This window comes from Gallus gallus, chromosome 1, assembly GCF_016699485.2.
Source record: "Gallus gallus isolate bGalGal1 chromosome 1, bGalGal1.mat.broiler.GRCg7b, whole genome shotgun sequence".
NCBI classification, from domain to species: domain Eukaryota; kingdom Metazoa; phylum Chordata; class Aves; order Galliformes; family Phasianidae; genus Gallus; species Gallus gallus.
The window spans coordinates 133,092,467-133,119,068 of NC_052532.1; the positions used below are offsets into that span (position 1 = coordinate 133,092,467).

The window sequence follows — 26,602 nt, forward strand, 5'->3', positions numbered from 1 at the left end:
TATTCGGAAATTATATAGGTTATTACCTGAGTATTCAACTATAAGCATCCATTTTTGCTCTCTTGAGACCTTAGGCAGCAGCAGCAAGCGCAATCAGTGTCCTAACATTGATTTTAGCAGACAGAAGATCAGTTAGTGGCCCCACTGGTAATGTTGGCAAACACTCTTCCATATATGGCTGATTTGCTCCCCTTTTTCAGATGTTTAATAGAACAGTGCTTTTCAGCCACCCAAAGGTATTTGCAGAGCATTCGCTTTCTGAATAAGCGTGTACCTTCCACTAGAAAAAAGGAAAGTTTTGAAAGCCAGTGCAAGATGACCATCAGATAAACCACCCCAAACACACAGCAAAGTGGGAGTTGACTCTTGGCCCCACGGTCCCTTTGGGTTGGATTCCCAGCAGGGACACCTGGGCAGGAAGGTGGCACAGCAGTAAAGTCAGCAAGGCTGGGGTAGGCCCGTGTGGGCCTCTCAGCAGACGGCAGCCATGAAGCCAGCCCTGGGCCACGGCAATTCCCACAAACGAGCAGGGCAGGGCTGCCGCAGGGATGGTCTTGTTCCAAACAAAGGAAGCTGACAGCTTTCCCTGCTTCTACTTTCAGTTTTTCACAAAGCAACTTGTAGTTTTCAGCTGGAATTAGCCTTACAGCTAACCAGCCCATGCACAAAGGCATTGTCTCTGGGGCTCATGGAAATTACAATTTTTTTGATATCTCATTTTGTGAGGATGTCACTTCCAAGTTATGATTCGTTCACTGTTAGGTGAGATATGTACCATCTCACACAGAATTTAACCTCCCTGTTTTCTAGCTGTAGTTAATGTAATTTTTTCTTCATTTCTATTGATTTTCCTTTATTACTGCTATTGTTAATAAAGTTACAACCAGACTTTCAGATATCTCTGAACATATGTTGTGAATAATTGCTGGAATTCTTTTTATCCACGCTTTGTTGTTTCATAGTCATAAATATGACTAGGAAATGGATTAATTCGTTACACGAGGTTAAAAACCTTGCAATTAAGCAGTTGCTTTTTAATGATGGCGTTGCAGAGATAAGTATGATGTTGCTCCTAATATATGGATGACAGGAAAGATGTGCCCATAACCTGTATTACTTCTGTGTCTTTTTTTTTCTTTCCCTTCATAGCTCGTATATCTCCTCTGCTAGTTTTAATAAACCTGGTATTTTCCTCAGAATTTTCACACAGAATGTGAAATGTGGCGGTGGTGATGGGTTGGTGGTTGGACTGGGTGATCTAAGTGGTCATTCCAACTATAACGATTCTGTGATTCTAAATGCTGCACGCACTTCACATCTTCTCTGGAATTGTCTTCCAATAATCTCAGGAGGTTTCTGCCTCAGCTTTTCATGGAAAACACATTCAAACACAAATCTGCAAGTCCATCGGGAAAGACCAAGAAGCTGTTAGCTCCATGCTTCAAACACGGGCACCTGTGGACTTGAGTGTTCGCTCAAAAAGCAGTTTCACTGTCGCACTGATGTATCCACATTTCATTGATCAGAAGAAAAAAAAAAGATATTAAAAAAAATAATAATCCTAAAACAAGGTGACTGAGCACACTGTAAATCAGAGATGATAAGCCAGATCCTCATCTGATACAAAACATCAAAGCCTCTGGACTCAGTGGAGCTCTGCAGGCTTAAATCAGATGAGGATGTGGTACATCACATCCAGCAACTGAGAGCTCACACGGTCCTACAGGCGTATTTTTTAAATAGTATTATTCAGCCGATGCTTATAAAGTATTATGGCCACGAAAAAGCTTGCTGTTATTATTTATACTTATTATGTTTAGCACATACAATTTATTCAGTGCTGTACCGAAAAAAAACCCTCAAACAATAAAAGCAATTCCTGACCCGAAGGGTTTACAGCCTAAAAAACAGGCATCAGGAGTAAAGAACACGCTGTGAAAACAAGAGAAGGGAACAGCCGATAGTTATTACGCTTGTTATTGTTTGCTCACGATGTACAATCATCACAGGAAGAGCAAATTTTTAGCTGGGATCTCGGTGAGGAGAAGGTGGTAACCACCAGTTGACCCTGGGAGGAGAGCTGAACAGAAAGCACCACAGAGACAGCGACAGTAAGGAGACAAATGAGATTTCAGGGTTACAGGTAGAAAGGGGCCAAGAGGTAAAAGGAAGAAGGGACAAAGTCCAAGACATAGGCTAGAATAGAGCTGTAAAAGAGATGGGACATAAAAGCAGGTACATAACTATTTCTTTTCTGAGAGGGAGGTATCATGGCTGTGTGCTGTCTGCACAGGGGTGGCCTGGCCTGACCTCTTACCCAACTGTGACAATGGCTTGAGTGACACCCTCACCCCAAAAAGAAATCACTGCTTACTGTGATCCAAAAACAAACATCTGGATATTCTGCTTTGGCTGAAGAAGCACTTGTAGAATTCGCTTTCAAAAACTGTCTCCGTCAGACACCGCACAACATGAAATAGAAGTCTTGCTTTAGACAAATACGAAACGTAGCAACTAAAAGCTAGACAACCTGGGATCAAGAAGTTACAAAAGGTTCATTTATAAGACCGCTGGATGTCTGGCCACTTTTTGTTAATAGCAACTTCCAAACAAAACTCTCATTGACTTCAAATGGAGCAGGAACAGACCCAAAGATAGCAAATGAGCTGGTAACTCAATACGTGGTCTGTACGACACACCGGGCCACCTTACGCTGTGGCATTTGATATTGATTGCAGCTTGGAAGCTCTACAGCTATACTTTTTTTTTACACAACTGTCCAACATCTACAGAGCTGATCCTAGCTCAGAATATCTAGAACTACCAGTGCCAAATGCACTGATTACGTATGTGGCTTGTTTTACCTAAACACTGTTTTGGGAATGGCTAACAAACATATCACACTCAAAATTACCTTCTAGTTTGCCACGACACAGTAAGGAATTAAATAAATCTGCAAATTGTTTTTCATGAACGGGAAAAAACTTCATCTTACGCATCTGCCTTACACAGGCATTGAGGAAGGAGACACATCACCCATGGGCCTTCACCAGGGCTGGCCGTGCACTAAGCCCAAGCACACAGCTAAGGGCCTGGCTGAATTTTGGTGTAGGGTTGTTAAATAAAGCAAATAACAGTGCGAATGCCTACAGTACAGAACCACTCCCCCTTTGTGTCCTTTGGTCCCCTCTTTAGCTGCTTTCCAGCACATGCAATAAGTTCTAACTGCTAATGGAGATTTTCCATCCCTCGTCTGGTGTAAACAAATACTCAATGATGATACTGGACAGTACCCATCCTCAAGACTACACATACTGCATACAAATACAAAGAGACAAACAGGAGGTGGGGCTATGTGTTTGGGACAGACACGTTACTCAGAGGTCATGAGGCCCCGAGTGGTGTTGGGCTGACCATCTCAAAATGTCCTGGAAAGAGCTTCCCACATGGAAATGGGTTTTGTTTATGCCACAGATCTGTGTATTCTGATGAATCTTCCATTTGAGATGGTACTCATCCATCACTATTTGAATTACTGTAGTTTTCTGGGAAGCAGAAGTGTTAATGGCACCAATAAAACCCAGGAAAAGCGCTCCTTAGTAGAGAAGAGCTTACAGCGTTCTCCCATTTCACTTCACTGGTTAAACGCCGTCTTACAGCCCTGACACAACACATTATTACATTTTCGATGTTACGGCAGAGCAGAAGACATAGCACGGATTAATTGGAGAGCAAATTCATTAACAGCATAAAAGTAACAATCAATGAGAATTGATCAGTGTGCTTCTGTTCATCTGGAAAACCCTTCCCACACCCTTTCGATACTCCAGGAACACACCAAATAATAATAATAATAATAATAAAAAACACTTGAGAAGACGGCGTTAATATTTAATTACTGCACACTTAAGCAAAATGTTCACCAAATACTGCAAAAAGCGGATTTTCAGTCATCAGTTAAGAGCACAAATTGTCATTATAGCTACATTCCGAAGAATAAAGGACAACATTCGTTCTTGCTGCAGAGAAAATTAAGTCTCTTAAGTGCCGCTCTTTGCCGCGGAGCACTTGCTTGTTATCTGTGTGCTATATTTTGTTTTCCTTTTTGGTCACACGGCACCCACTCAGGTGCGGCTGCTCCTTGACACCGTCTCTCTAAGTTTTCACTGCCTTTTGTTGGTTTCTCTTGCAATGCAATTGGTGCCACTTTCAAAGTGGCTGTTCGGAAACGTGCGCCAAAACAACCGCTTCGTGGCTGAGCCTCCCTGCCTGTGATCTCCGATGTTCCAACCCAAGGCCACGGAGCACAAGCCTACAAACCCTGCGTCGAAGCCCCTGACCTCCTTGCTCAGTATCTGGGGGCCCACCCCCCGTTACAGGGGTGAGAGCTCAGGAAGGAGCGTGGGCCTGCTGCTACGCAGAGGCTTTTAACTGCGATCTGAAGCCCTTCTGCTGAACCCAGCTTCTGAACAGCAACAACAGAGGGAAAACAAACAGACAAAAAAAAAATCTATGAAGGCACAGGATCACTCCTAACACCAATACCGACATTTCTAAGCCTGTCACTTAGCTGGGAGATGGTTGATGTCACTTTGGGCTCACACCTGAGCTTTGTGCCTACCATGGTCACTTCCGAGCGGCCCCACAACAGCCAAAAAACACGCTCAAAGGGTCATAGAGGAGCAGACCCAAAGCCCTGGCTCTCCAGAGTCACACTGCTGGCTTTTCAAATTCAGTACTCACTTCGACAGCTAGCTCGGGGAATGGGAGGATGAACATCATCATGCTTCGGCTGGGAAAAAGCAAATTGCTCCAGAGTTCGTCTTCATTCGACGAGAAAGGGGATAGCATTTGAAGGCATCAAGGTATTATTTCCCCTGCTCTTGTTTAGCAGAAACCCCACATAACTTAATTGTTAAACTGTGTGTATGGACCGAAAGCTCAAAATCAGACCCGAGCTAAACGCTGTGCGTTGGGTATAAACCGAACATTGGTATTTATAACTGAAACGAGGACATAACCTTAACTCGTGTCGCAGGCAGAAAGGCTGTAATTAAAAACTTTTATGGGGCAGTAACTAATTTTGCATGATAGGCGCTCTTTTCAAGTTCCCACCGCAATATAAAGTTTTATGGGCCGCCCGCTATCAGCGCGCAGCGGCGTTACGCAGCCCCGGCGGCTCTCCCCCTCCCGAGGGCTGTGGCAGGGAGCAGCTCCACGCTGGGGTCTGTGCCACCTGCCCGCGGGGGACATCGCGCCCGCCGACACACGCACATCCCGCAACGCGTGGCAATACATCACAACACGAATAAGAGAAACGCGCGGCTGTGATTTGGGGCAGAACTCCGCACCCCCCTCCCGCCCCCCCCCCCCCCCCGTCACCCCCCCCGACTCCCTCGCAGCGCGCACCCCGCCGGCACTCGGCAGCGGCTCCGGGAGGTGCGGGAGGGGGGGAGGGGGGGTTGGGAAGGGGGGGCAGAGCTTCCCACCTCCGCCGCTAATGACATTTCTGGAAACGGGCTCCCCCCTCCCCGCAGCCGGGGGGGCGCGGGAGAGGTCAAGGGCATGCGGTGCGGGGGGCCAGGGCGGCAGGGAGCGGGGCACCGAGGGCGGCCAAGGTGGGAGGAAAGGGGCGTGCGGGACGGACGGGGGTGTCCGTTGCACAGGGAATGATTTGGGGGTGCAGCCGCTGGGGAGGGGGCATCCTCCTGGAGGGCTGCGAGCGGCAGGGGTCCCCCGGGGTGCTGGACCCCCTCCTGCTGAAGCCCCTTCGGTGATGCCCGCCCCCCCCCTCGAGACGCTGCACCCCACCGGTTCTGCACCCCACGTTTATCGCTGCCCTCCCGCTAAACGCACCGCCGCCCCGAAATGATCGCAGCCCCCGATGGCTGCACACCTCCGGTGAGCGCGCACCCCTCGCTCCGGTTCCATCCCCCCCCCGCCCATCCCACGTCCCCCCAGCCCGTGCCCGCCGCTCACCACAGCGAGTCCAGGTCCCACTCCTGGAGCAGAGCTAAGTCGAAGCTGTCCATGGTGAGCTCAGCTCAGCTCAGCTCAGCTCAGCGCCGCTGCGCCGCAGCCGCCCGGCGTCCGGGACGCATCCCGACTGCACGGCGGGCGGGGACACCCCCCTTCTCTCCACCTGCCCCCGCTTTCCAAACAGAAAGGAACAAATTAAATAATAATAATAATAATATAATATTATTTAAAAAAAAAAAAAGAAAGAAAGAAAGAAAGAAAGAAAGAAAGAAAGAAGATCGTGGCACCGCTCGTTTAGAAGCGGCGCGGCGCGGCTCGGCTCGGCTCGGCCGCCGTGCTCCGCTCCCGCCCCGCTCCGCTCCCCCCCGCGCCTCCTCCCTCCCTCCCTTCCTCCCTCCCTCCCTTCTGCGCGCCGAGAGCGCGGCCGAGGCGGCGCCCGCCCCGCGCACGCTGCGCCCGCGCAGAGTCCGCGCAGCGCCCGCCCGGCGCGGGGGGGCGGGCCCAGGCTCTGCACTTGGTGACAACTTGCACCCGGGGCAGGGTCGGGTTTTTGGGGTTCTCACGCGTGCCCTCGTGCTGTGCGGTGGGCTGCACCTGTGCGAACCGCAGCACTTACGGGATGCGCCTACGTGAAGTCCGCGCAAATGTGCGCGGTGGGTCGAGACCCGCGGTGTGCGCGGGTCCTTTAAACGCGGCCGTGGGTGGCTGGGAATAGAGGTGCCGGTGGAGGGGGCGATGCGTTTCGAACGCTTCCCGCATCATCGGGTTTTTTGGTTGCCGGAGAAGTGCCGTGTCATCGCAGAAGGCAGAAACAATGTGCAGACGCGCTCCGAGGGAAAGGCTCGAAACCGGCACGGCTCTCGGAGAGCCCTCAGAACCCTGCGCCGCTCCGGAGCTGCCTCGGTGCCTTCGCACAGCCAGGGCGCTGCTGCCTCCTACCGCCGGCACTGCCCGGCCCCGCGCCTGGCACGCGGCACGGGGAGGGCTGCGGCATCGGGGCAGCCGCCGGGCAGCGGGGGTGGGAAGGGGGAAAAGCGGGGCAGCGTCGATAGGGCCACCTGGAAACGGCCTTTGCTGTCGGCTGAGGGAAGGCTTAGCGGGGCTGAGCGCCGAGCCTGCGGAGCGGGACGAAATTCCCCGTGCAAAAATTAAAAGGGCTGCTCCGAAAGTAATGCCTCCTGTTCGATTCTTTCGGCCCGCGGTGGCACAGGCAGATGTTGGTGGGATGGCAGTAGAGGTTGAACCTTCCCGCCAACATCCCATTGCGTGTTGTTGCCGAGCGACAGATGGCAGCAGAGGGGCGGTCTGACACAATGGTGTCGGACGTGGAAGTAGGGATGGAGCAAAGGTGTGTCACTGAATTCCTCCATGCAGAAAACAATGGGACCCACTGACATTCATCAATTCTGAACATGTATTGAAACCAAACAGTGCAAAGTTGAACTGCGTGGGCAACATTTTCCTAGCAACAACGCTCTTGTAGCAGCTACGAAACAGTGGGTCACCTCCAGTGGTGCAGACTGTTACGGGTGTGGCATGCAGGCCCTTGTTCGTCGCTGGTGAAAATGCATGGCTAATGGTGGTGTCTATGTTGAAAAAAATAATGTTTTGTAGCTGAGAATTCGTTCTACCAAACAGTGCTGTTGTGCTCTTTGTTTCCACGGAAATAAATAAGAGGCACTACTTTTGGAGCGACCTACACGCTTCTGTGGGAAGGAGCGAGGGCGACCTACTGACCCTTACCTTAACCATATCCCACCCTGCAACACTCTACATTCTAAGTGATGTTTTGTAGCCAATGTTGCAGCATGAGCCTGATCCTTCCACAGAGCCCTAGAGTGCGTAGTGATTTGTGGCAGAGCTGAAATCACCCTTAAAGGGGAATTGAAGGGGGGGAGGTTTGGGCTGCCATTGTGAACTAAATAACAGGGAGACCCTTCTGCATCAGTGGTGGAGCTGCCCCTGGGTCCTTCTGTGATGCGCAGCACCAACAAGTGGCAGTTTACAGACCCAGCAGAGACTTGGGAGGGACATTCTGTGGGCTAAATTCATCTTCCAAACCAAGATCAACGCGAAAAGGAGACAAACAGCATCAGCAGCACTGAGTGAGTTAAATTTCAGATAGCAATACATAACGATAGCAACATAGGCAGCATGCTTTATGTTTTTAATATGTTTTAATACATACGATTTTTTTTTTTTTTTTTGCATTTCTTGCATGTATATCGTTATCGTTGTGTTCTTTTCTTTCCCATCATGGCCATGATTCTCTTCTCAGACAGAACACAGTACATCAACACTAACTGCACTGAAATTAATATCCTCCGAAGATCGCTGTTTAGCTGCCCAGTGCTGATTGGGTTGGGTTGGGTTGGGTTGGGTTGGGTTGGAAGGGACCATCCAATCCAGTCTTGAGCACCTCCAGGGATGGGGCACCCACAGTTCTTGGGGCAGCCTGTGCCACTGCATAACCACCCTCTGAGTAAAGGATTTCTTCCTAACATCTAACCCAGACCTCCTCTCTTTTAGTCTGAAACCATCATCCCTTGCTGTGGGACTTGGCAGTGTGATATTCAGCTCATGCAGGGAGCGAGGCCTGCTTCCTCAGGAATGCATGGTGCTGTATAAATAAAAATAAGCTATGTGCTATCTAACCCTGCTCATTGTGCATATATTTTTAATGAATCATGTAGACATTACTTGGCCCCTCGTTGTGCTCTTTCCTCTGTTAACAACTCTTCATTAAGAAAAAGCAAGCAACTGTGCCCAGTCAAGCTGACTTTCTATGAAGAGCTGAAGGCCTGAGAACAATATGTAATTCAAACCCATTACATAAAGAATGCATGTTACAAGAAAGCTGAACATCATCTTAAAAGTTGACATTTCCCTCTTCTCAGACGCTCTGTCTTGAGTGTGGCATAGCAACTGCCTGAGGAAGAGCAGAGATAATTGTAATGCAACATAAAATAAGGGGGAGGTGAGAAATACTACATTTTTCACATCCTATGTGAAAAATATCCCCATAGTATCTCTTCAGCATAACCTGCCTTTATAATATTTACCCAGTGAGAAATGAATTCCCAGGGAACGCTCAAGACCTCGGCTGAATGCTATCACAGACCAGTAAAGGAGTTCTGGAGGTACCGTAAGATACAGAATGATTTATGTGTATTTACGATGACCGGCGTAGGAAATTCTTCAGCGTCATGGAATCACAGAATGGCTTGGGATGGAAGGGACCTTGAAACCTATCCAGTCCCAACCCCTGAGGGATGAAAAGCCAGGAAGCATTACTTAGCCTTGCTCCTGCAGCTCATCACTGTGCTGAGTGAGGCTCAGTGGGGACAAGAGCTCCTAAAGCAGAGTGGGTGTTGCAGAATCGGTCCCTTGGAGCTTTAGGATGTGTCCTGCTTGTCCAGTGGGCTCTAAAGAAGTCCACTGACTGCCTTTTATAACAGAAGGGTTGCCATTTAAATTTCAGTACAACACTCTGCTTTAATTAGATACTTAGAGGCTTAAATACAGTGGAGTTTTAAACGTGCTTTTTTTTTCTCACAGCCAGGTAGAGTTTACAGCAAGTCAGAGCTACTGGATTATCCAATCCAGTGGGCCATATACCACTGCCCATCCAGTTTCACAGACTCCTCCTGAACCTCGCTGTCGGATCAGCCACGCAGCCCATAGTTTAGTTCTCCAACCATAATAAAATGCACATTCATAAATAATTTTGCTCACTGAACAGCGCTACTTCCCTCCCGCATCTCTATGTCTTCAACTTGATGATATTTCATTACGGAACTGCTGAGTTCCATCACGAATCCAGCAACTGTGGCTTCAGCAGAGAGCAAAACGACCTCTGAGCAGAGCTTCGACTCACAATCTGCATTGAAATTCCTTAGGATGAAAGTTGTGTTCATATCTAATAACCAGCGTATGCCGAACCCTACCTCTGACTTGTCGTTAAGTGCTCCTCAATCCTGTGCTCTTACATGCCCCTCACTGTGCTATTATCTGCTGTGTTCACTGGGTGGTTCTTTGCTAGTCACTACAGAAGATGCCAAAATTATTGTGAATGATTTCTCTCCTGCAAATATCATCACAACCTATTTATACACCGTGGCTTCTGAGATTTGATAAGACCGGAGCGTAATATGGCATGGATACAGATGCTGTCAGAGCTAAGCTAACACAACATATTTCATCGCCCTCCCACTTAACATGCACAATACACAAATGGTTGCAAACTATCGCTCTTTTAAAGAAGCAAAATATACGGGTTTAATTTTTAATGATTTAGCTTGGTAATTAATCCGAATTATTAGTTAACAGTTGCTAAAACAGAGAACGATAATGGATTCGGTGGATAATGAAAATATTTATTATTTTAATAAGTTGCCTGGCTGGAAGCCTCAGTCAGACCCCTGTCTGCTGGCCACATCCTGCTTTGGCTCACGTGCAGGACCCCCACCAGGCGTGTCTGCGGCTGTGCCCCCGGCCGGAGGAACAGAGATCTCCGCTCCCATCTACTGATGACGACATCTATCATGTCAGCCAGAGAATTGATCCGTCTTAAATTATGAGCCGGGGCTGAAGGAATTATGCCAATTAGAGACACGCATTTCTTTTCTCTCGTTTCTCTCTTTCCTGTCCTTTTTTTTTTTTTTCTTTTTCTTTTTCCTCCACACAAAAGGTTCGGAGACCCATTTATGTTATGAAAGTCCTCCTGTAGGCTGAGAAAGATTTAAAAAGAATATTTAACTGCGGGACAGAAGTGCTATAAGGGCCATCCGGGGCTCAGGGGAGGGGAAGGTCAAGTTTTTAACCTGCCAACAAAAGGACTGAACCCAACGCTACGCCTGGGCTTTCCCTGGGCTAAGGGAAGAACAAAGCCCTTTTACTGGATGGGGCTCTCTGGGTGACAGGGGCACGACCCACGGGGCTGGCAGCAAGTGAGACCAGCAGGTATGCAGGGCGTGGGGGGCCGCCCCGGGGTCAGGCATGGGGTGGGGGCACAGGGGAGCAAAGCAGAGCTCCACAGTGCCCCTGCTGCCATGCTGGCTGAGGGCATGGGACAAGGATGGCAGAGTCCCTAACACAGCCAGCACTGGCACATCTGGGAAAGAACACAGTGAAATACATGTTTTTGAGTGCTTCACAAACCAAAATAAGAAGGAGAGGCAGGTGGCCCTCAGTGAATAACCTCAGGGCTTTTTTATGCTCTCCAAGGGTTTCAGTAATTGGTACCAGCAGCCAGGATATGCTGTGGGGTTCAGACCGGGGACAGAAGTACAGCCACCATGCCATTCCCATTGCCACCCTTCGCATTGTCGTGATTGCATCCAGTGTGCAAAATAGCTCTCCCAGTCTATCCATTCAAACCAGGCTTGGGCTGGTGCTTGCAGACATGGGCAGGATTTAGTACGATTCCCTGACAGCTGCTCTTCTCCAAATGTGTGCTTGGGAGACGCATCCTGCTGAGGGTCCTTCTCCTCCTCTCCCGTGTCTTTAGTAAGGGTTTACTGTTGAAATTGCCCACCCTCAATGGCTGGAAAGCAGGTGTAGACCTGGGCTTCCCAAATGGGATACTCTCTGAAAGGGAAATCTGACAGTGAGGAGCAAGAAAGAGGTGATGGTGGGGTTGCCACCTGGATGGCAAAGCAGGTCTTCAGAGGGAGAAATACAATCAAGGAAAAATGTAGGGTGGGACCTTTTCATGAGTTCTTCATGCCTCAGGAGTCATCATGGGTCAACCCATCACTGCCATATTGAAATGGTTTCTCTGTCTTCCTTGGGGCTCTACCAGTGGGTTCTGGTCAGGCCCACAGAGAGGACCCTGGTTGGCAATGTTGCTGTTTGACCCAGGTCAGCCCCACTGACTTTCCCTTGCAGTGGTGGTGCTCAAGGAACTGCGCATTCAGCAAAGTCACTGCAAACAAAACACCTCTCAATTTCTGAGGTAATGGGAATGTCACATGGGGGAATGTTTTGTTTCATGAGGGAAAGAGAGAGCCTTCTGGAAAGGCAGGAAGGTGTTTAATGCAGCATTTCTGGACCTCTTGGTGGGGTTTCATGTACAAAAGATTGTGTATCCAACTTAGAGGGCACAGACCTTAGAGAAATTCAAAGGATCTTTTGAAAAGAGGTTAAATATATTTAAAATTTATGAGTGTGCACCCATGCAAATTGGAAGAGGAAATTAAACTATATCTGCAGAAAAGGGAAAAAAAAATCTACTTACATATGATGTAATTTAGAAAGTCAACTGCACCTTTGAATGATGTCTGGACGAAAGGATAAGGTAATGCTGAGGAAGGCTTAATATCTGGGCTTAAAAAGCCACATGGGGCCATAGGGAAAGAAGGATTGCAATATACATGTATACTCATTATGAATAGTTTCCAGTAGAATGAGAAGTATATCTAGCTGGCTTTCAGCTGAGAGGGAAAGATACCAACCCGGCAGAGTACGTTCATTTTTTCTTAAACTCGCCTGTGGTTTCTGTGCAAATATATCCGTTCTCCGTGTAACTAATTTGAAAGCCTAAGCACTGATATTTTTTAGTATTTGCAGGTCTCTGCTTCCTGTGCTGTGCAAAATGAACCTTCAGTCAAAGTAACCAGATGGAGAACAAAGTGAAAGAAACGATGGAAGAGAGGTGTAAAGCCGAAGGAAACGATTTGTGTGGGCATTTCAGAGAAAAGCCAAGCGTTGTCTGACCCAAAGAAAGCAGCCAGAGCACCGGGCAGGATTTTCCCTTCAGCTCAGGCTCTGAGCAGCCCTGCAGCTCTTAATGGTGGGGACAGAGGTCTCTGCCACCATGAGCTGGCACAAGCAAGTCGTAGGATGAGGGGTGCCTACCTGTAGCTGTTATTGGAAGGGGCAGAGGGACACCATCCTCTGGGCACACACCAAATGAAGAAGTGATGCTTGCACATGGGCTGGCCAGTAAGGGCTCTGTGTATTATGCCACTACTAACGACATACAAATAAGTCATCACGGAGCAAAACCCACGGAGTTAAACGGGTGTTTGAAGCCCAGTTGGGCACTGCGATCCATGTGCTGTACTGAAGGAGCAGATGGTCTCAGGTGAGTTACTGGTGAGCGGGTAACAGCGGGCAGTGCCGAGCAATGGGGTCCCTGGGTGATAATTTCATTGGAGAGGCCAAGAAGAGGACGGACGAGGAATTAATCTTGCTGTGCTGTGCTGTTAGCAATGCGAGGGCGAGAGAGGACTTGGCTGGGTAATGCTGACACCGCAAATCCCTTAATGAGCACTAAATTCACTTAGCCAAACTCCAACTCCCTCAGAGTTCTGATGGAGATCAGCCTGTCAGCTTTACCTTGGAGTTTTCTACCCTTTGCTGGTCCGTGCCGTGAACCTGAGCATCAATAAATCCAGTCTCTCCTTTTATTCACTGTACCTGTTTATTCCTTGGTATATTTACCCTTTTATTAAGAGCTTCCACTTGGTTAAGACTTGTTCAAGTATAAGCTCAACAGGAAGCATTTTCCTTTATACTGCAATAACTCTATATTGTTGCCTAGAGGGTGACAGAAAGTAACGTAAGATTCATAAAAATATAACTGTCTGAGCCAAGTAGATAGAATTATGGTAAGCATTATCCAAAGCGTATTTCTCTGTCCTATAGGGTGAAATCAGAACATCTTAATGTTTTCTTTCTTGGGTCACATAATTCTGCAAAAGAACACCAAGAGAAATGAGAGACCGCTCCTGCCTGATCGTTACAGTCTGTACCAGGCTTTTGAACAGGTTTGCAAATATAATTACTTTATTTCATTATGTGTCATCTTACACTTTGCCCATGAACCACCCCACAGAGCCCATTTGGTTTCAGACACTTTTTTTTTTTTTCTTTTAAGCTATAAGCAACTGGAATTTTAAACTCATTTAATCTGTAATTCGGGCTGCTTCTTGTAGCTTCTTTTCAAGTTTAACCATTAAATGAATACTTCCTTAGAATAAAAGAGAAATTCGTGTCTTACACTCATCCACTTTTTTATCCAATTAATATTTAAAAAAATCCACACCTTCCAAAGGCACCCTGGTAGGTACATTTTAACCCTATTGGAACCAATGTGGTGGCTTCTGAGTACAACTTATTTTTCCTTGCTTGAGTTGGAAGGGACTTTAAAGACCATCTAGTTCCAACTCCCTGCCATGGCAGAGATACCTCCCATTAAATCAGGTTGCCCAAAGTCCCGTTCACCTGGCTTTGAACACCTCCAGGGACCGGACATACATACACAACTTAATTTGGTAAACTGTTCCACCACCCTTACCAAAATCTAAGATGATCTACCTTTTTTTTTTTTTTTTTTTTCTCAGTTTAAAACCATTCCCCTTTGTCTTATCACTACAGCCCCCAGTAAAGAGTCATAAAATCATAGAACCGCCATAGAATCATGAAATCATCATAGAATTATTTGGGTTGGAACGGACCTTTAAAGGTCGTGTGGTCCAACTACCCTGCAATGAACTGGGACACCTGTTGCTCAAAGCCCCATCCAGATTAGCCTTGAGTGTCTCCAAGGATGGACAGGGCATCCACCACCTCTCTGGGCAACCTGTCCCAGTGCCTCACCACCCTTATTGTAAAAAACATCTTCCTTATATCCAGTCTAAATCTCCCGTCTTTTAGTTGTATACTATTTCTTCTTATCCTATCACAACAGACTCTGAAAATAGAAATAGACCTGACATAGCCCATCCATCTCTCCTTGTCCTGTATACAGAGTTGAAGGTACAGTCCTCTTGCTGGCATGGTTTGGCAGCAGCATGGCACACTACGTCCCCCCTCACTAGCAGTGAGACAGCATTCCTTCCTGAAACAAGCCACAGAGAATACTGGGGTCTACAAGAGAGGAGCTAAGTGATCTCCATCCTGCAGAATGCCATGAGGACAATTGTATGAGCTTTAACAAGACCAAGCGCTGGGCCCTGCACTTTGGCCACAACAACCCCAGGCAAAACTACAGGCCTGGGGCAGAGTGACTGGAAGACTGTGTAGAGGAAATGGATCTGAGGGTGCTGACAGATGCATCAACACGAGCCAGCAGGGTGCCCAGGTGGCCAAGAAGGCCAATGGCATCCTGGCTTGTATCAGAAATAGTGTTGCCAGCAGGAGCAGGGAAGTGATTGTCCTCCTGTACTCAGCTCTGGTGAGGCTGCACCTCAAGTGCTGCATTCAGTTTTTGGCCCCTCACTACAAGGAAAATACAGAGGCCCAGGAGCATGTGCAGAGAACGGCAATGGAGTCATGAAGTCTCTAGAGCACAGGTGTGATGAGGAGCAGTTGAAGGAACTGGGAATGTTCAGTCTGGAGAAGAGAAGGCTCAGGGGAGATCTCATTGCTCTCTACAACGATCTGAAAGGAGGTTGTAGTGAGGTGGAGGTCAGCCTCTTCTCCCAAGTAACAGTGATAAGACAAGAGGGAATGGCTTCATGTTGTGCCAGGGGAGGTTCAGTCTGGACATTAGGAAAAATTTCTTCTCAGAAGGAGTGTTCAAGCATTGGAACAGGCTGCCCAAGAGAGGTAGTGGAGGTGTTCCAGATCTGTGTGGATGTGGCACTGAGGGACATGGTCAGTGGGCAAGGTGGGGAAGGGTTGGCAGTTGGACTAGATGATCTTAGAGGTCTTTTCCAGCCTTAATGATTCTATGATTCTATGATTCCGTGCTCTGTTCTCCTGACTTTTGGAGACAACGTTTGGAGTCTGAAATCCAGTAAAGCCATATGTTCTGTGCAGGCAGCTCAACCAGCTCTAACAGCACCAGCAACAAGCTTTAATGTCTCACCACAGTGGGGAAGAGCTACCCACGTAGAGCAGCTGTTTCCAGTGAAGAGGAAGCAAAATTGCAAAAGAGGAGCATCGGGATACATGCCAGAGGCAAATTCTGTGAGAAAGGAACCTTGCACCTGACAGACTAAAAGAGTAAAGGGTGAGGTTGTCTATTATGGCACAGCAATCATTTCATTTCATTATTTAGTTTTAGTTTCATGTTCATTATGTAGTTTTTATCTTAAATAAGATGGAGCTGGCTATAGTGGTGTTGAGTAGACAGGATGGGGCTGAAAACTCTTGGCTATTTTTCACGTGTATAGACTTCAGGATTCTGCTGTTTCCTTTGTTCTTGGTTGTCTGGCAATAATTTAATATTTTTATTTCGGTATTTACTTTAATTCTTAAAAAGCCAAGAGGTGGAGATATGTTGACAGACTGGAAAAGGAAGCTATTATTAATTAAAATTACTTTAAGTCTAAGATTAAAATAGTGCTCCTGCATATAAATTTGCTTCAATGAGCTGGACCCACTGTAATGTTAAATCACTGCATAAATTAGGAAGTGTAGCAGATGTACTGGCTGGAGTCTAGATGGTGACACCATTTCAGATGGCACAGATTCTGTTTTCCCTATGTCCTTCCTATAGGCACATACAGCTTAGATGCCAGTAGGTAATTACTCATCTCTAGTATAATATTTTTTTTTCTTCTTAGGAGACACTAGCCCCAAATCCATGAAAAATGGTGGAAATTTCCTAACCACCTTGAATGTCTATTGGACAGTGCCCAGAAAGAAGCAGAGTACTGAAATTCAGAAGGCAGCAGTTATCTCTGTTGTTTGCTGGTAGAGCAGGAAGGCGAACCTTGCAAAATGAGCCTGCTGCTCATTACGTCTAACAAATGCATGCGTTCGCTATCAGTGAGCCTCCAAATAAATCTAGCTCCATCTGAGAAATCAAGGGTGAAAAAAGGTACTACGTAAGAAAGCAAGGCATTGAGGTTTTGATGATTTGAAGTTAGCTGTAGAGACTGAAGCCACACCGGACCACTGCAGTGTCAACTTCTCCATAGAAATGGAGAAGAGGAAGCTGTCCTTCTGCCTGGTGTGGCATCCCTCATGGCTGACTTCTTCAGCAGAAGTTGATCTGCATTCCCACGTGATCTGCAGGGCAAACTATGAAACAGCTTGAAAAAAATCTGAACGCGGGGGCTGGAGAAGCTCTGACAAATGTACCATAGCGGAGCAGTTGGCACGGGTTCTGCCTGATGCTGCAGGAGTGATTTTTCTCCAGCACCACACACAGATGGACAGGCAAGATTGAAAAGAAACACAGGCAAAAATGTTGTGTCCTGACAGTGCTGATGCAAGAAGTTAGCTGAATTGCACAGGGACTGACTCTTACTTCATGGAATCACGGAATCATAGAATCATAGAGTCACAGAATTGTTTGAGTTGGAAAGGACTTTTAAAGGTCCAACTCAATTTACTTTTAAATTACTCCAACTCCCCTGCAATGAGTAGGGTCACCTACAGCTAGAATATGGAATGCGTGGGAAGCATTTCAACCACATTCAGCTGAGTTACACCAGAATATGCCTGTACAGGTGGATGAAGACCACACAGCCATGCCGGAAGACATTACAGACACACAGATCTGATTTCATATACACAACCATTCTATCAGTTTTCTGATATGGGGGGCAGCCTGCTCCGTCCAGCCTGCATTTTGCTGTCTCACGAAGCCAGCACAGCATGCCATCTGTTGATGGAAAGAAGCAATATGGCTTGGTGTTCCCTCACCTTCGCATGAAGTCATGAGAGAGGTGGAGACCAAAGGTTTTGCTGCCTCCTTCCCTTCTTTTTGGGCAGGAGAGCTGGGAGGAGAGGCTCAGTGGGGTCTCTAAAGCCCTCTGCAGGCTTGGCTGTTGTGTTGTGAGCAAGGACATGTGTCCCTAGAGCTGTTTGTTTGCAAGACTGCAGAGGAAGGAGAGGATTTGCCCCAGATGCCTTCTTATTTATGTTCTCTCCTAACTGTTTTATTATGCCTAATTTGTCATCCTTAGAGGATGCCTCTTATCATGTGCAAATTTTTTGTAAGTTATTACACTGACACAGAAATAATAGATGCCTGATTTACGTTGTAATCTTCAAAAAGACGGATATTTGTACTTTCTGAGAGTGTTATGATTGCAGTTGCTTCTCAGTGGGGTTTTTTGGCTTATGATTTTGTACTGCAATGTGAAAACGGAAGAGGAGTTCAGGCGTTCATCAGAGACACCTCATGATGAGATTCCAAATTCCAGTCCCTTCCCAGGACACCACAGTACTCAGTGCAGACAGCAAAGTATTAAAAAGCTCTTAAGTAAATAATGACTGCAATGATCATATAGTGGGAAAAGGAATTTTGAATTCACTAGGGTTAATAGCGATATGCTCCATTTTCTAAACAAAGATTACTGCCCATTCTCTGAAGCACACATACACTTAATACACAACCACAACATTAAAGCTGAGATAAGGAGACAGATAAAACTCACAGTGGGATGCTCCTCACAACGCATCATTTAGAGGCGTGCCTCCGCTCTGCTACCGAGTGCTGTGCTTCATCCAGAGCCCCAAACAGTCCTTTACTCTGCTGGGGTCCTGAACACACATTGGGCCACACAGGCTCCGAGGAAGGCATCACCTCTCTGGGAGCAAAGCGAGTCCAAGGGTGCTCAGAAAAGTACCTTCATCTGAGCTCTCGCAGCCATAGAGGATGTGGGAATCTGGGAATGAGAGACGGTGCGCTGCTCTGCCAGCATCTGGAGTGGGGGCCTGTGTTCCTCTCTGGCATCTTGGTGAGGAAAAGGACTTGAGGAAGTGCAGCTGACATGAAAACACCTCCTTTGTTTGGTGGGATCCAGCCCTTTCCCCAGCAGTAAATGTATCCTCTCCCTTCCATTGGAAATAACAAAACCAAAGAGTGAGGACCAAAATCTAGCCAAAGCGTAATCTGAGATCAAATGTAAGGGCAAATGGTGAAGTTTCATTAATGCTTTTCTCACTGAGCCCTTCCCCTGCTTTGCAGCTCTTCCTGCACGTGAGGAGAGCAGGCAATACCAAGGGCAGGGATTCTGTCTCTATTTGCCAACAGCACAAGCAAAACTGGCATCGTTTTCATTTTCAGATCTTTTAATCTTTCATGTCGTTATTTAATGTCCCTCCTTTATAGGCCAGCCTCAGAATCACGGCACAACTGATGTTACTGGCTATCTGACTGTCATTCTCTTTCGCACAGTCTGTGGTTCGCTAGTTGATGATAGCTTAAGCGGAATTTAATTGGTAACATATTGCTGGTTGAATTAGGGGCCATATGATGCAGATTTAAACCCTGGTAATTTTTGCATAAAGAACAATCTGTCAACAAATCACAGCAAGAAAAACAGCCATCAATCAGCTTGTCAGGTTTATTAGTAATAGAGGAAGTTTTGTTGCCTTGTTTGGCTGAGGCCTCTCTTTAATAGCTGTTAGTTGTTTTTCTAGATACAGGTATCTTCGTAGGAATGCAGATTTTCCATTCTCCTGTACACATGCATGGACATAAGCACATACAAGGACGGATTTGGCACTAGAAGCTGCAGAGCACTGGGGTTGATAAGCTAGACAGCTCCTCCAGCCCTATCTTCCCACACAGATCAAACCATAGCGGTATGTGTGGATGCATTGCAGTCACACGTACATGCATTTAACCATCTGATCTGAGGCCATGTTCGGAGTAGAACGTTGTACTTTCTCTGTGCCTTCATATTTCTACCAGCTGATTCTGCATCATTATTCTTCTCCTTATATATTCACATTTTTTTCCTCCAAAGGTTCATGTTAAAAGTTTTCCGACTAGAAGTAGGGAGTTTGACACCATCCTTTCCATTTTTCTTTTTTCTGAAATCTGCACTTCTGAAATTGCTTTCCCAATTCTGACAACATTTGTTCCTGTGCCGTGTTTCCCTTAACATGGGTGGTCCTATGAGGCATGAAGCCAATGTCAGCTTTCTATTGGTAGCCAGAACAGGTTGCCCAGTCCCTGGGGATGTTCAAGGTCAGGCTGGACAGGGCTCTGAGCAGCCTGATGTAGCTGTATGTGTCCCTGTTCATTGCAGGGGAGTTGGGCAAGGTGGTCTCTAAGGGTTCCTTCCAACTCAAACAGTATCTATGGTTCTCCGAAGAAACTTATTAAAGAAAAGGTTAGACTTACAGGGCCTCAGGGAAGGGATCTGTCTGCCCCATTCCAGAGACTGCAGAATCACCATAAGTGGCCTAATCTGCTGGCAAGATCTTCCAAGTCTGAGAGGGGACCTTCACATCACCTAGCAGACTTCCCAAATTTTGGGGGTGTACGCCCTCTGTGAGTTGTACATCCACAGGAAAGGAGCTCCTACAGTGATAAATGCTGCTGTGGGAGAAATGGTCCCACACACATATCTATGGACTCTGGTCAGTCTTTGATACAGAAGTTTGTCTTCTGTGGTAAAGGTGCACATGGTCTCCATTTTGGTTCACGTCTAACAGGATTAATTTTTCTTAATGGTCAAGAATATGCAAAGTAAGTCCAGATGAGGCACTGATTGAACAGATATCCAGTGGGCATCATTATGAAAAAGATGGGCAATCACAAAAAAGTGCCCCATGAATATTTTATTTAAAAGGATGCCTTATGTATTGCGATTACCCTTGGGTGACAGCAGCTGACAGAGCACGTCTATCACTCACGGTAAAAATTGCAGGATGATCTGCACCGCTGTTCATAAGCATGATATAAGGTACAGCAGTTGTTACAGCAGCATAATGTTCATATGCAGTAACAAATATGCTACGCAGAGACATGCACATAATTAAAAAGACGCTCGCTGGCTTGCTAGCACCGTTTGCCAAAGAATAAGATGCATGCAAGTGGATTTGCATACAAATGAGATACTGTCAGAACAATAATGGGACTTTGATAAGACCACATACTCATGTCATTAAGTCACTTCAGTAGCTAAGGAATATTTAGTTAGCATTAAACGAGGATAAAAGTTGATCGTTTCCCCTCCCCCCTGTATTAAAACAACAGCCAACAATGCACATCCAGTTAAAAATACTAAGGCATTTTTGAATTGGAAAGATACTGCCGTTAATGACATCTTTTGAAAGTTTTATGATGTATTGTAGGATTAAAATTGCACTTTTTGACACAGAAACTAACGTATTTATTGTTACGTGCTATTGTCACCAAATCTTCATGTCACCATCCTGTTTGGTAAGTGCAGCCATGGTACAGCGTGTGATATTTTTAAATAAATACATCTTATAAAGAAAGACATTTAAATTTATGCTTATATTCACTTGTATACTTAAATGTAATTCAATCAGATTAGACTAAATACATACTGAAACCTTCCAGTGAATCAAGAGCCTCTGAATCCCTCTATTTCTTTTTGCTGCACTTGGAGACCTCTTGGAAACGTCTGAATTTTGGACTTGATCCAGCTATGCTGAAATCAGTGGGAACTTTTCCATCGACTTCAGTGAAAACAGGTCCCTTGGGAAGAGTCTGAACTGAGATATATTGCTCTACTCAGCTGGTAAAAACCTTCTGGAAAACCATCTCATGGCAATCTCGAGGTCTGCACCTCAGGTAAATGGGCTTACTGTAATTTTGGTGCGTTTGTCTGTAAATAATCAGAGGAAAAGTGAAACACTGAAAAAAAGACTTCTCAGAGGAGGAGCCAGGAGTTAAAATAGCCTTTTGCTGGTGGTGGGAGACCTGCACACCCTGCGTTGCAGGAAATGGTCTTGCAAATTCATTAACTTCTTTTCTAACTTGAAAAATGGTGCAGGAGTCACTCAGAGGAGGGTAAAAATTAATATTAATGATTTCATTTTGACAGAAATGAATTCATTACCATGCACATTTCCAACGTTTTTCAACAGTTAATTTTAGCTGCTGAAAAAGACCTCGCTCGCTAACTGAAAATATGGTAATTTCACATAAAAAACTGTGTATTAATAAGTCTTTCTTTGCCAAAGTTACAAGCACTTGACAGGGTTTTATAAACCACACTGAGTACTTCACAAACTTTCAATCACACGTTACGAGAGGACAAAAAAATCCAAATTTAAAACTAGTTTCCCCATTTGTTTTTTGCAGTGCGTAATTTTTTAAGCTGCTGCTGTTACGACAAAACAACTGAGACATATGGAAGAAATACATCAGCCCTAGGATTCTCCAGGTTTTCTGAAGAAAGAAAATACAACACTTCGTTATAATAACTGCCGCTTCCATTGATAAAAGATATCCTGTCGTGCTAATAGATAGATGAATTAGCAGATATTAAAAAATAAAAAAGCAGCTGATATGAGGCAGATTCACATGAAGATGAATATGCTTGTTTAATCTCTGGCACATTGAGCTCGGGGCACTGTTTGTACCGTTTGCCAGCAAAACCTGTGTTGCGCTGCTGGTGGACTGAAGGGGGTCCTGAGAAGCTCGAGGTGATGCTGAAATGAGTTTCTCCTCTCTTTGTTCAAGATGGCTACACAAATTCAACCAAAGGTTTTGGAAGACTTCTACTAATATTTTGCCCATTTAAATCCAACAAAACCTTCCAAGGGATTTTTCAGTGCTTTTAAATGAACAGCGTGAAGCCTTCCTGGTTTTCTGTCGTCCCTTGAGGACAGTGGGAAGGGCGGTACAGGGTGGGATTCGCCCCAGCCCTGCCCCAAGCCTTCTGCACCACCAGCTTCCCAAAAGCTCACAGAGGCTGGGGCAAGTCATGCACGAGCCCTCTCAGTGCAGCGTGTGAGCCAAGCGTGGATAAAACAAGAAAATAAGTCCCTCCAAATGCTGTCAAACTCACAAAGCACACAGCCTGAAAAACAAAGGAGATTGCCTTCATTTCCTTTCCATTCTAATCATCTTCAGGGCTATTTGTAACAACAGTAAGCATAACACTGCCAAGCGCAAATGTGATTTCCAAGTTGGAGTTCCTTTCATAAAACGGATTAGTTCAATTTTCCAGATGTCAGACAGGTGTGCAGTTAAGTATACTCTGGAACTCAGTTTTGGTGATTAACACTCATAATGACTATTTGGCTGTGACAATCAGATCCTTATTTTCAAACCCTATCATACATTGTTCTAGTACATTTACTTCACTTATAGCCACCAGCCAAATTCAAGATCAGCTAGAAGGAAATTAAGAACCAATTTATTATGCTTGTGCTGTTTGTACTACATTCATCATAACTAGAAGAAAGTGACTACAAAAAGGAAGGGTAAAGAGGTATTATGCCAATATACAGACAGAAATGAAGACGTCGCTCTATTCTGTGTGGTGTCACTGCATAAAGGATGAAAGAAAATACATTCTAGATATCATAGAATCATAGAATGGCATCGGTTGGAAGGGACCCCCTAGGATCACCAAGCTAGAATCTCAAGGCATCACTTCATAACTTCATAATAATAATGGAGTTATTGCAAAGCTATAACATTTCACAAAATTAATTAATCTATTTGAGCCAGAAGCAGATCACTTGAAAAACAATTTGTTTGTAGTCTTGATGTTGTAGAAGATTTGGTTTCAAAGGAGCTGCTTGAGTGCTTGAAGCCATGTAACTGCTCTGTCCCATGTGGGAGAGCCTACTGTTGTGGTTGTTGTACTGCTCATATTGATCCTCTAAGTATTGTTCACTGATTGCTCATTACTTAGGTGTTGTTAATAAATCAATAAACTGCTTTGATTCTGATTTAATTTAAGCGACATACACAGAGCGGTTATTTCCTGCAGCAGCCATAATCCAGGAATACTGGTAGGCAGTGATATCATGACCACACAATGCAGCCAGACAGAAGAAACATAGTAGTCATGATGAGTATTTCCAGGATAATAAAACATGTTCCTATTCAAGCAATGAAGTGAGGGCGTAAAGCTTCAGCCTCACAGGTGGACACAGGAAGGAACCAGGAGATGAGAACAAAATGATAAGCAAGGCGAACGCTTTTCCAGGCTTATGAAGACTGCATTTTGGATCCTGCTCAGTCTGTCAGCCCCACACAGTTTCAAATCTGCTTTCAGTTCCAGGCAAGGAAGCCTTCCTCGGGCACTTCTTGCATACTTCTCTCTTTCACAAACACACCTACACAACATCTTGCTGGTTGTCAAGCTTCAGCAGCCTTTTCTGAGCCTTCCTATTTTGTGGATGCCAAAATACCTTAACTTGACCCAATCTCTCAGTGGGTTCTTTTCAAATGGCCTTATTGACATTTTAACAAAGACCTTTCTGTAAAGACCGAGTAAAGATTACTGAATGTGTTTGTTCTGCCTTGCAATTTGTGTGCCCAGATATTACAGTACTGTGCTTTTTTGTCAAAGAGCAGAATTAAAACTTACATCTGGAAAAATACCAGGCAGAGTTATAGGGAAAATAAAAGTAAAATGCCTTTTCCGAGTGAAAGTAGACATTAGAAAATAGCCTCTCCGGTTATTCTTCTCTCATTTTAACTAATTTTGAGGATGGTGTCAGGTGAAACTTGGACTAGTTCTTTTCTGGGTCAGGCTCCCTGAAAGTGAATTAGTGTAGGTGGAGCCAATAATAACTCCAAGGAACACTGCGAAAGAAACATCACTTTAAGGTCTCTCATCACCTTTGAAGAATCTCCTTCATTAGCATTGCTTGTTTGAATAGCGCAAGCAGAAATGGGCCTAGAGAGGTCTCTCCAGTGACACTGTTGGCGTATCCTAACCAGGGCTTTATGTATGGCTTTGTTGCACCACAACAGTACTTCAGATACTTGCTGGCCCAAATACATAGAATCGACTCATATCAGAATGACCCAAATCAAAACAAAACCAAGGCTGTTGTGGAAATGGGGTTCTCTGCACTGAACAACCTGTCCAGGGAAAAATGGACAAAGAGCTTGAGAATCTTGAGAGAGCCTGACAACTTTCCCTCCTTTTTCCTGTGTTGCTGAGCGGTGTGGTTAAGGGCAGCAGCTCTTGCTATGACCTTTCATTGTGTGGTAACCCTTGAGCATCATGCCCACAGCCCCACCAGCCAGGTTACCGTAGAAATTCAGATGATTTCTGAACAAAATGCTTTCCTTGGTTGAGTTTGTCACTAGCAAATTATAGCAAGACTTGCTGTGTGTGAAGGGAAGAAAGTGTTTGGAAAGACAGACAGAGAAAGGAAAACTATGACATAAATTTGTTCCGTAGTTAAATATCACAGCAGTGAATATAGCCTAGATGGGTGAAGTCCATTGGGCTTTTTGTGCATTTTGGGCTGTGAGTCCACCAAAATGAAGCAAGTCTCCAGAATTTACCTACTTCTTCAGCAAAGAAAAACAATGGTCAATGCGGAGTTTCTTAACGAAGTCAAAGAATTAAGAGAATAATATATTCTTAAGCTCAGTGTGCAAGTTGAGCCATTACAATCCTAAAGCACATTTGGGAATCCAGTGTTAATTAGCCAGAGAAGGGAGTCATCAGGTCAAATATACATCTCAGAGATCTGCAGTAGAATTACTTGAGCAACAACAACAAAATAATAATATTTTAAGTTTTGTTGTTCTTAAATAACCAGGATTTGACAGTTTGTAGTGGTGGCTTTAGGAAAACTACTTTTTCCCATTTAAATGATAAATTTAATTAACTTTCCTGGATGTATAGTTTTGGAAGTTGTGGATTCTTATGAAAAATAAGTCTTGGAAGATAATTAATCTATGAGGTAGCTGTATACAGAGAGAGACTATGAAAATATAACTGTTCTACACTACGCTTCCCTACCATTTGGGATGGGAAATGTATTAGAGCTTCTGGTTGAAACACTAAGCAACTAAATGAGGCAGTGAATGCATATTTTTGTTTAAGCTGGCATATAATACTTAAAATTGTAATGTGCAGGACAAATTGAAACATATATGTACACATAAGTCCCCTCCTAAAGTAAGTGAACAAGACTCTATTTTGAAGACAGATAACTTGTGTTTTTGTTTGGAATAGATGTCCTCTGTAGAACTACATCTGATCTTCTAAACATTTATCTGTACTCATTTGCATTGCAGGATCACCACCACCCCCCAACGCACAGATAGACGATTTTCCAGCGTGGAAGCTGTATTTGTAAGATCACACATTCATTCAAAAACATAGTTCAAACAAACTGGATGGCTGACCTGAAACCCCATCCACTTCTTTTATTTCAAAGTGTTTTTGTGCTTGTTTCTGTTGCCTGGATCTAGTTCTCTATCACTTTGCTCCCTTCATCCTCCTGGTTTATTCAATCTGACAAAGCTTCAGGGTTGTTTCTTTTTTTTTTTTTTTTTTTTTTTTTTCTTTTATTCAGTGTAGCTGAGAAAACCCTCTTACAATGTGTCAATTTTAATATTTGCTCACTCCACCAGTACACAAACGGGTATTTCAAGGTCTCCCTCCGGGGAAGCAGCAAGCACACTTGTTGATGCTGTGCCACACAGTGCCAGTAACAATGTCTGGGCACCGGACTCGGGGCTGACAAACCTGCACGCTTCCAACTCATTTCTCCCCCTCCCTCCCTCATCCTCCCCAGTCATTCAAGTTGAGGATACTCTATGTAGCTTTTTTTTTTTTGGAATTGTTTTTTCTCCTGTGATGACAGGAGATGACTGTGGCCAACTGTGTTCTGGGCTGCATTAAAAAAGGTGTGGCCGGCAGGGAGAGGGAGGTGATTGTGCCCCTCTACTCAGCTCTTGTGAGGCCCCATCTGGAGGACTGCGTCCAGGCCTGGGGCTCCCAGTACAGGAAGGATGTAGAGCTCT

General features: G+C 45.3%; 1 protein-coding gene across 6 annotated transcripts in view; it reads right to left on the reverse strand.

The window, feature by feature from the left end:
• Positions 1-6,331, reverse strand: part of AFF3 (AF4/FMR2 family member 3) — a 331,214-nt gene extending 324,883 nt beyond the window's left edge. For all 6 annotated transcript variants that reach the window (XM_015277796.4, XM_015277795.4, XM_015277794.4 and 3 more), the window contains exon 1: positions 5,980-6,331. In XM_015277796.4, coding sequence (XP_015133282.1) covers positions 5,980-6,032 — 53 coding nt within the window. In that variant the 5' untranslated portion in view covers positions 6,033-6,331. The remainder of the gene's footprint in view (positions 1-5,979) is intronic.
• Positions 6,332-26,602: the final 20,271 nt, after the last annotated feature.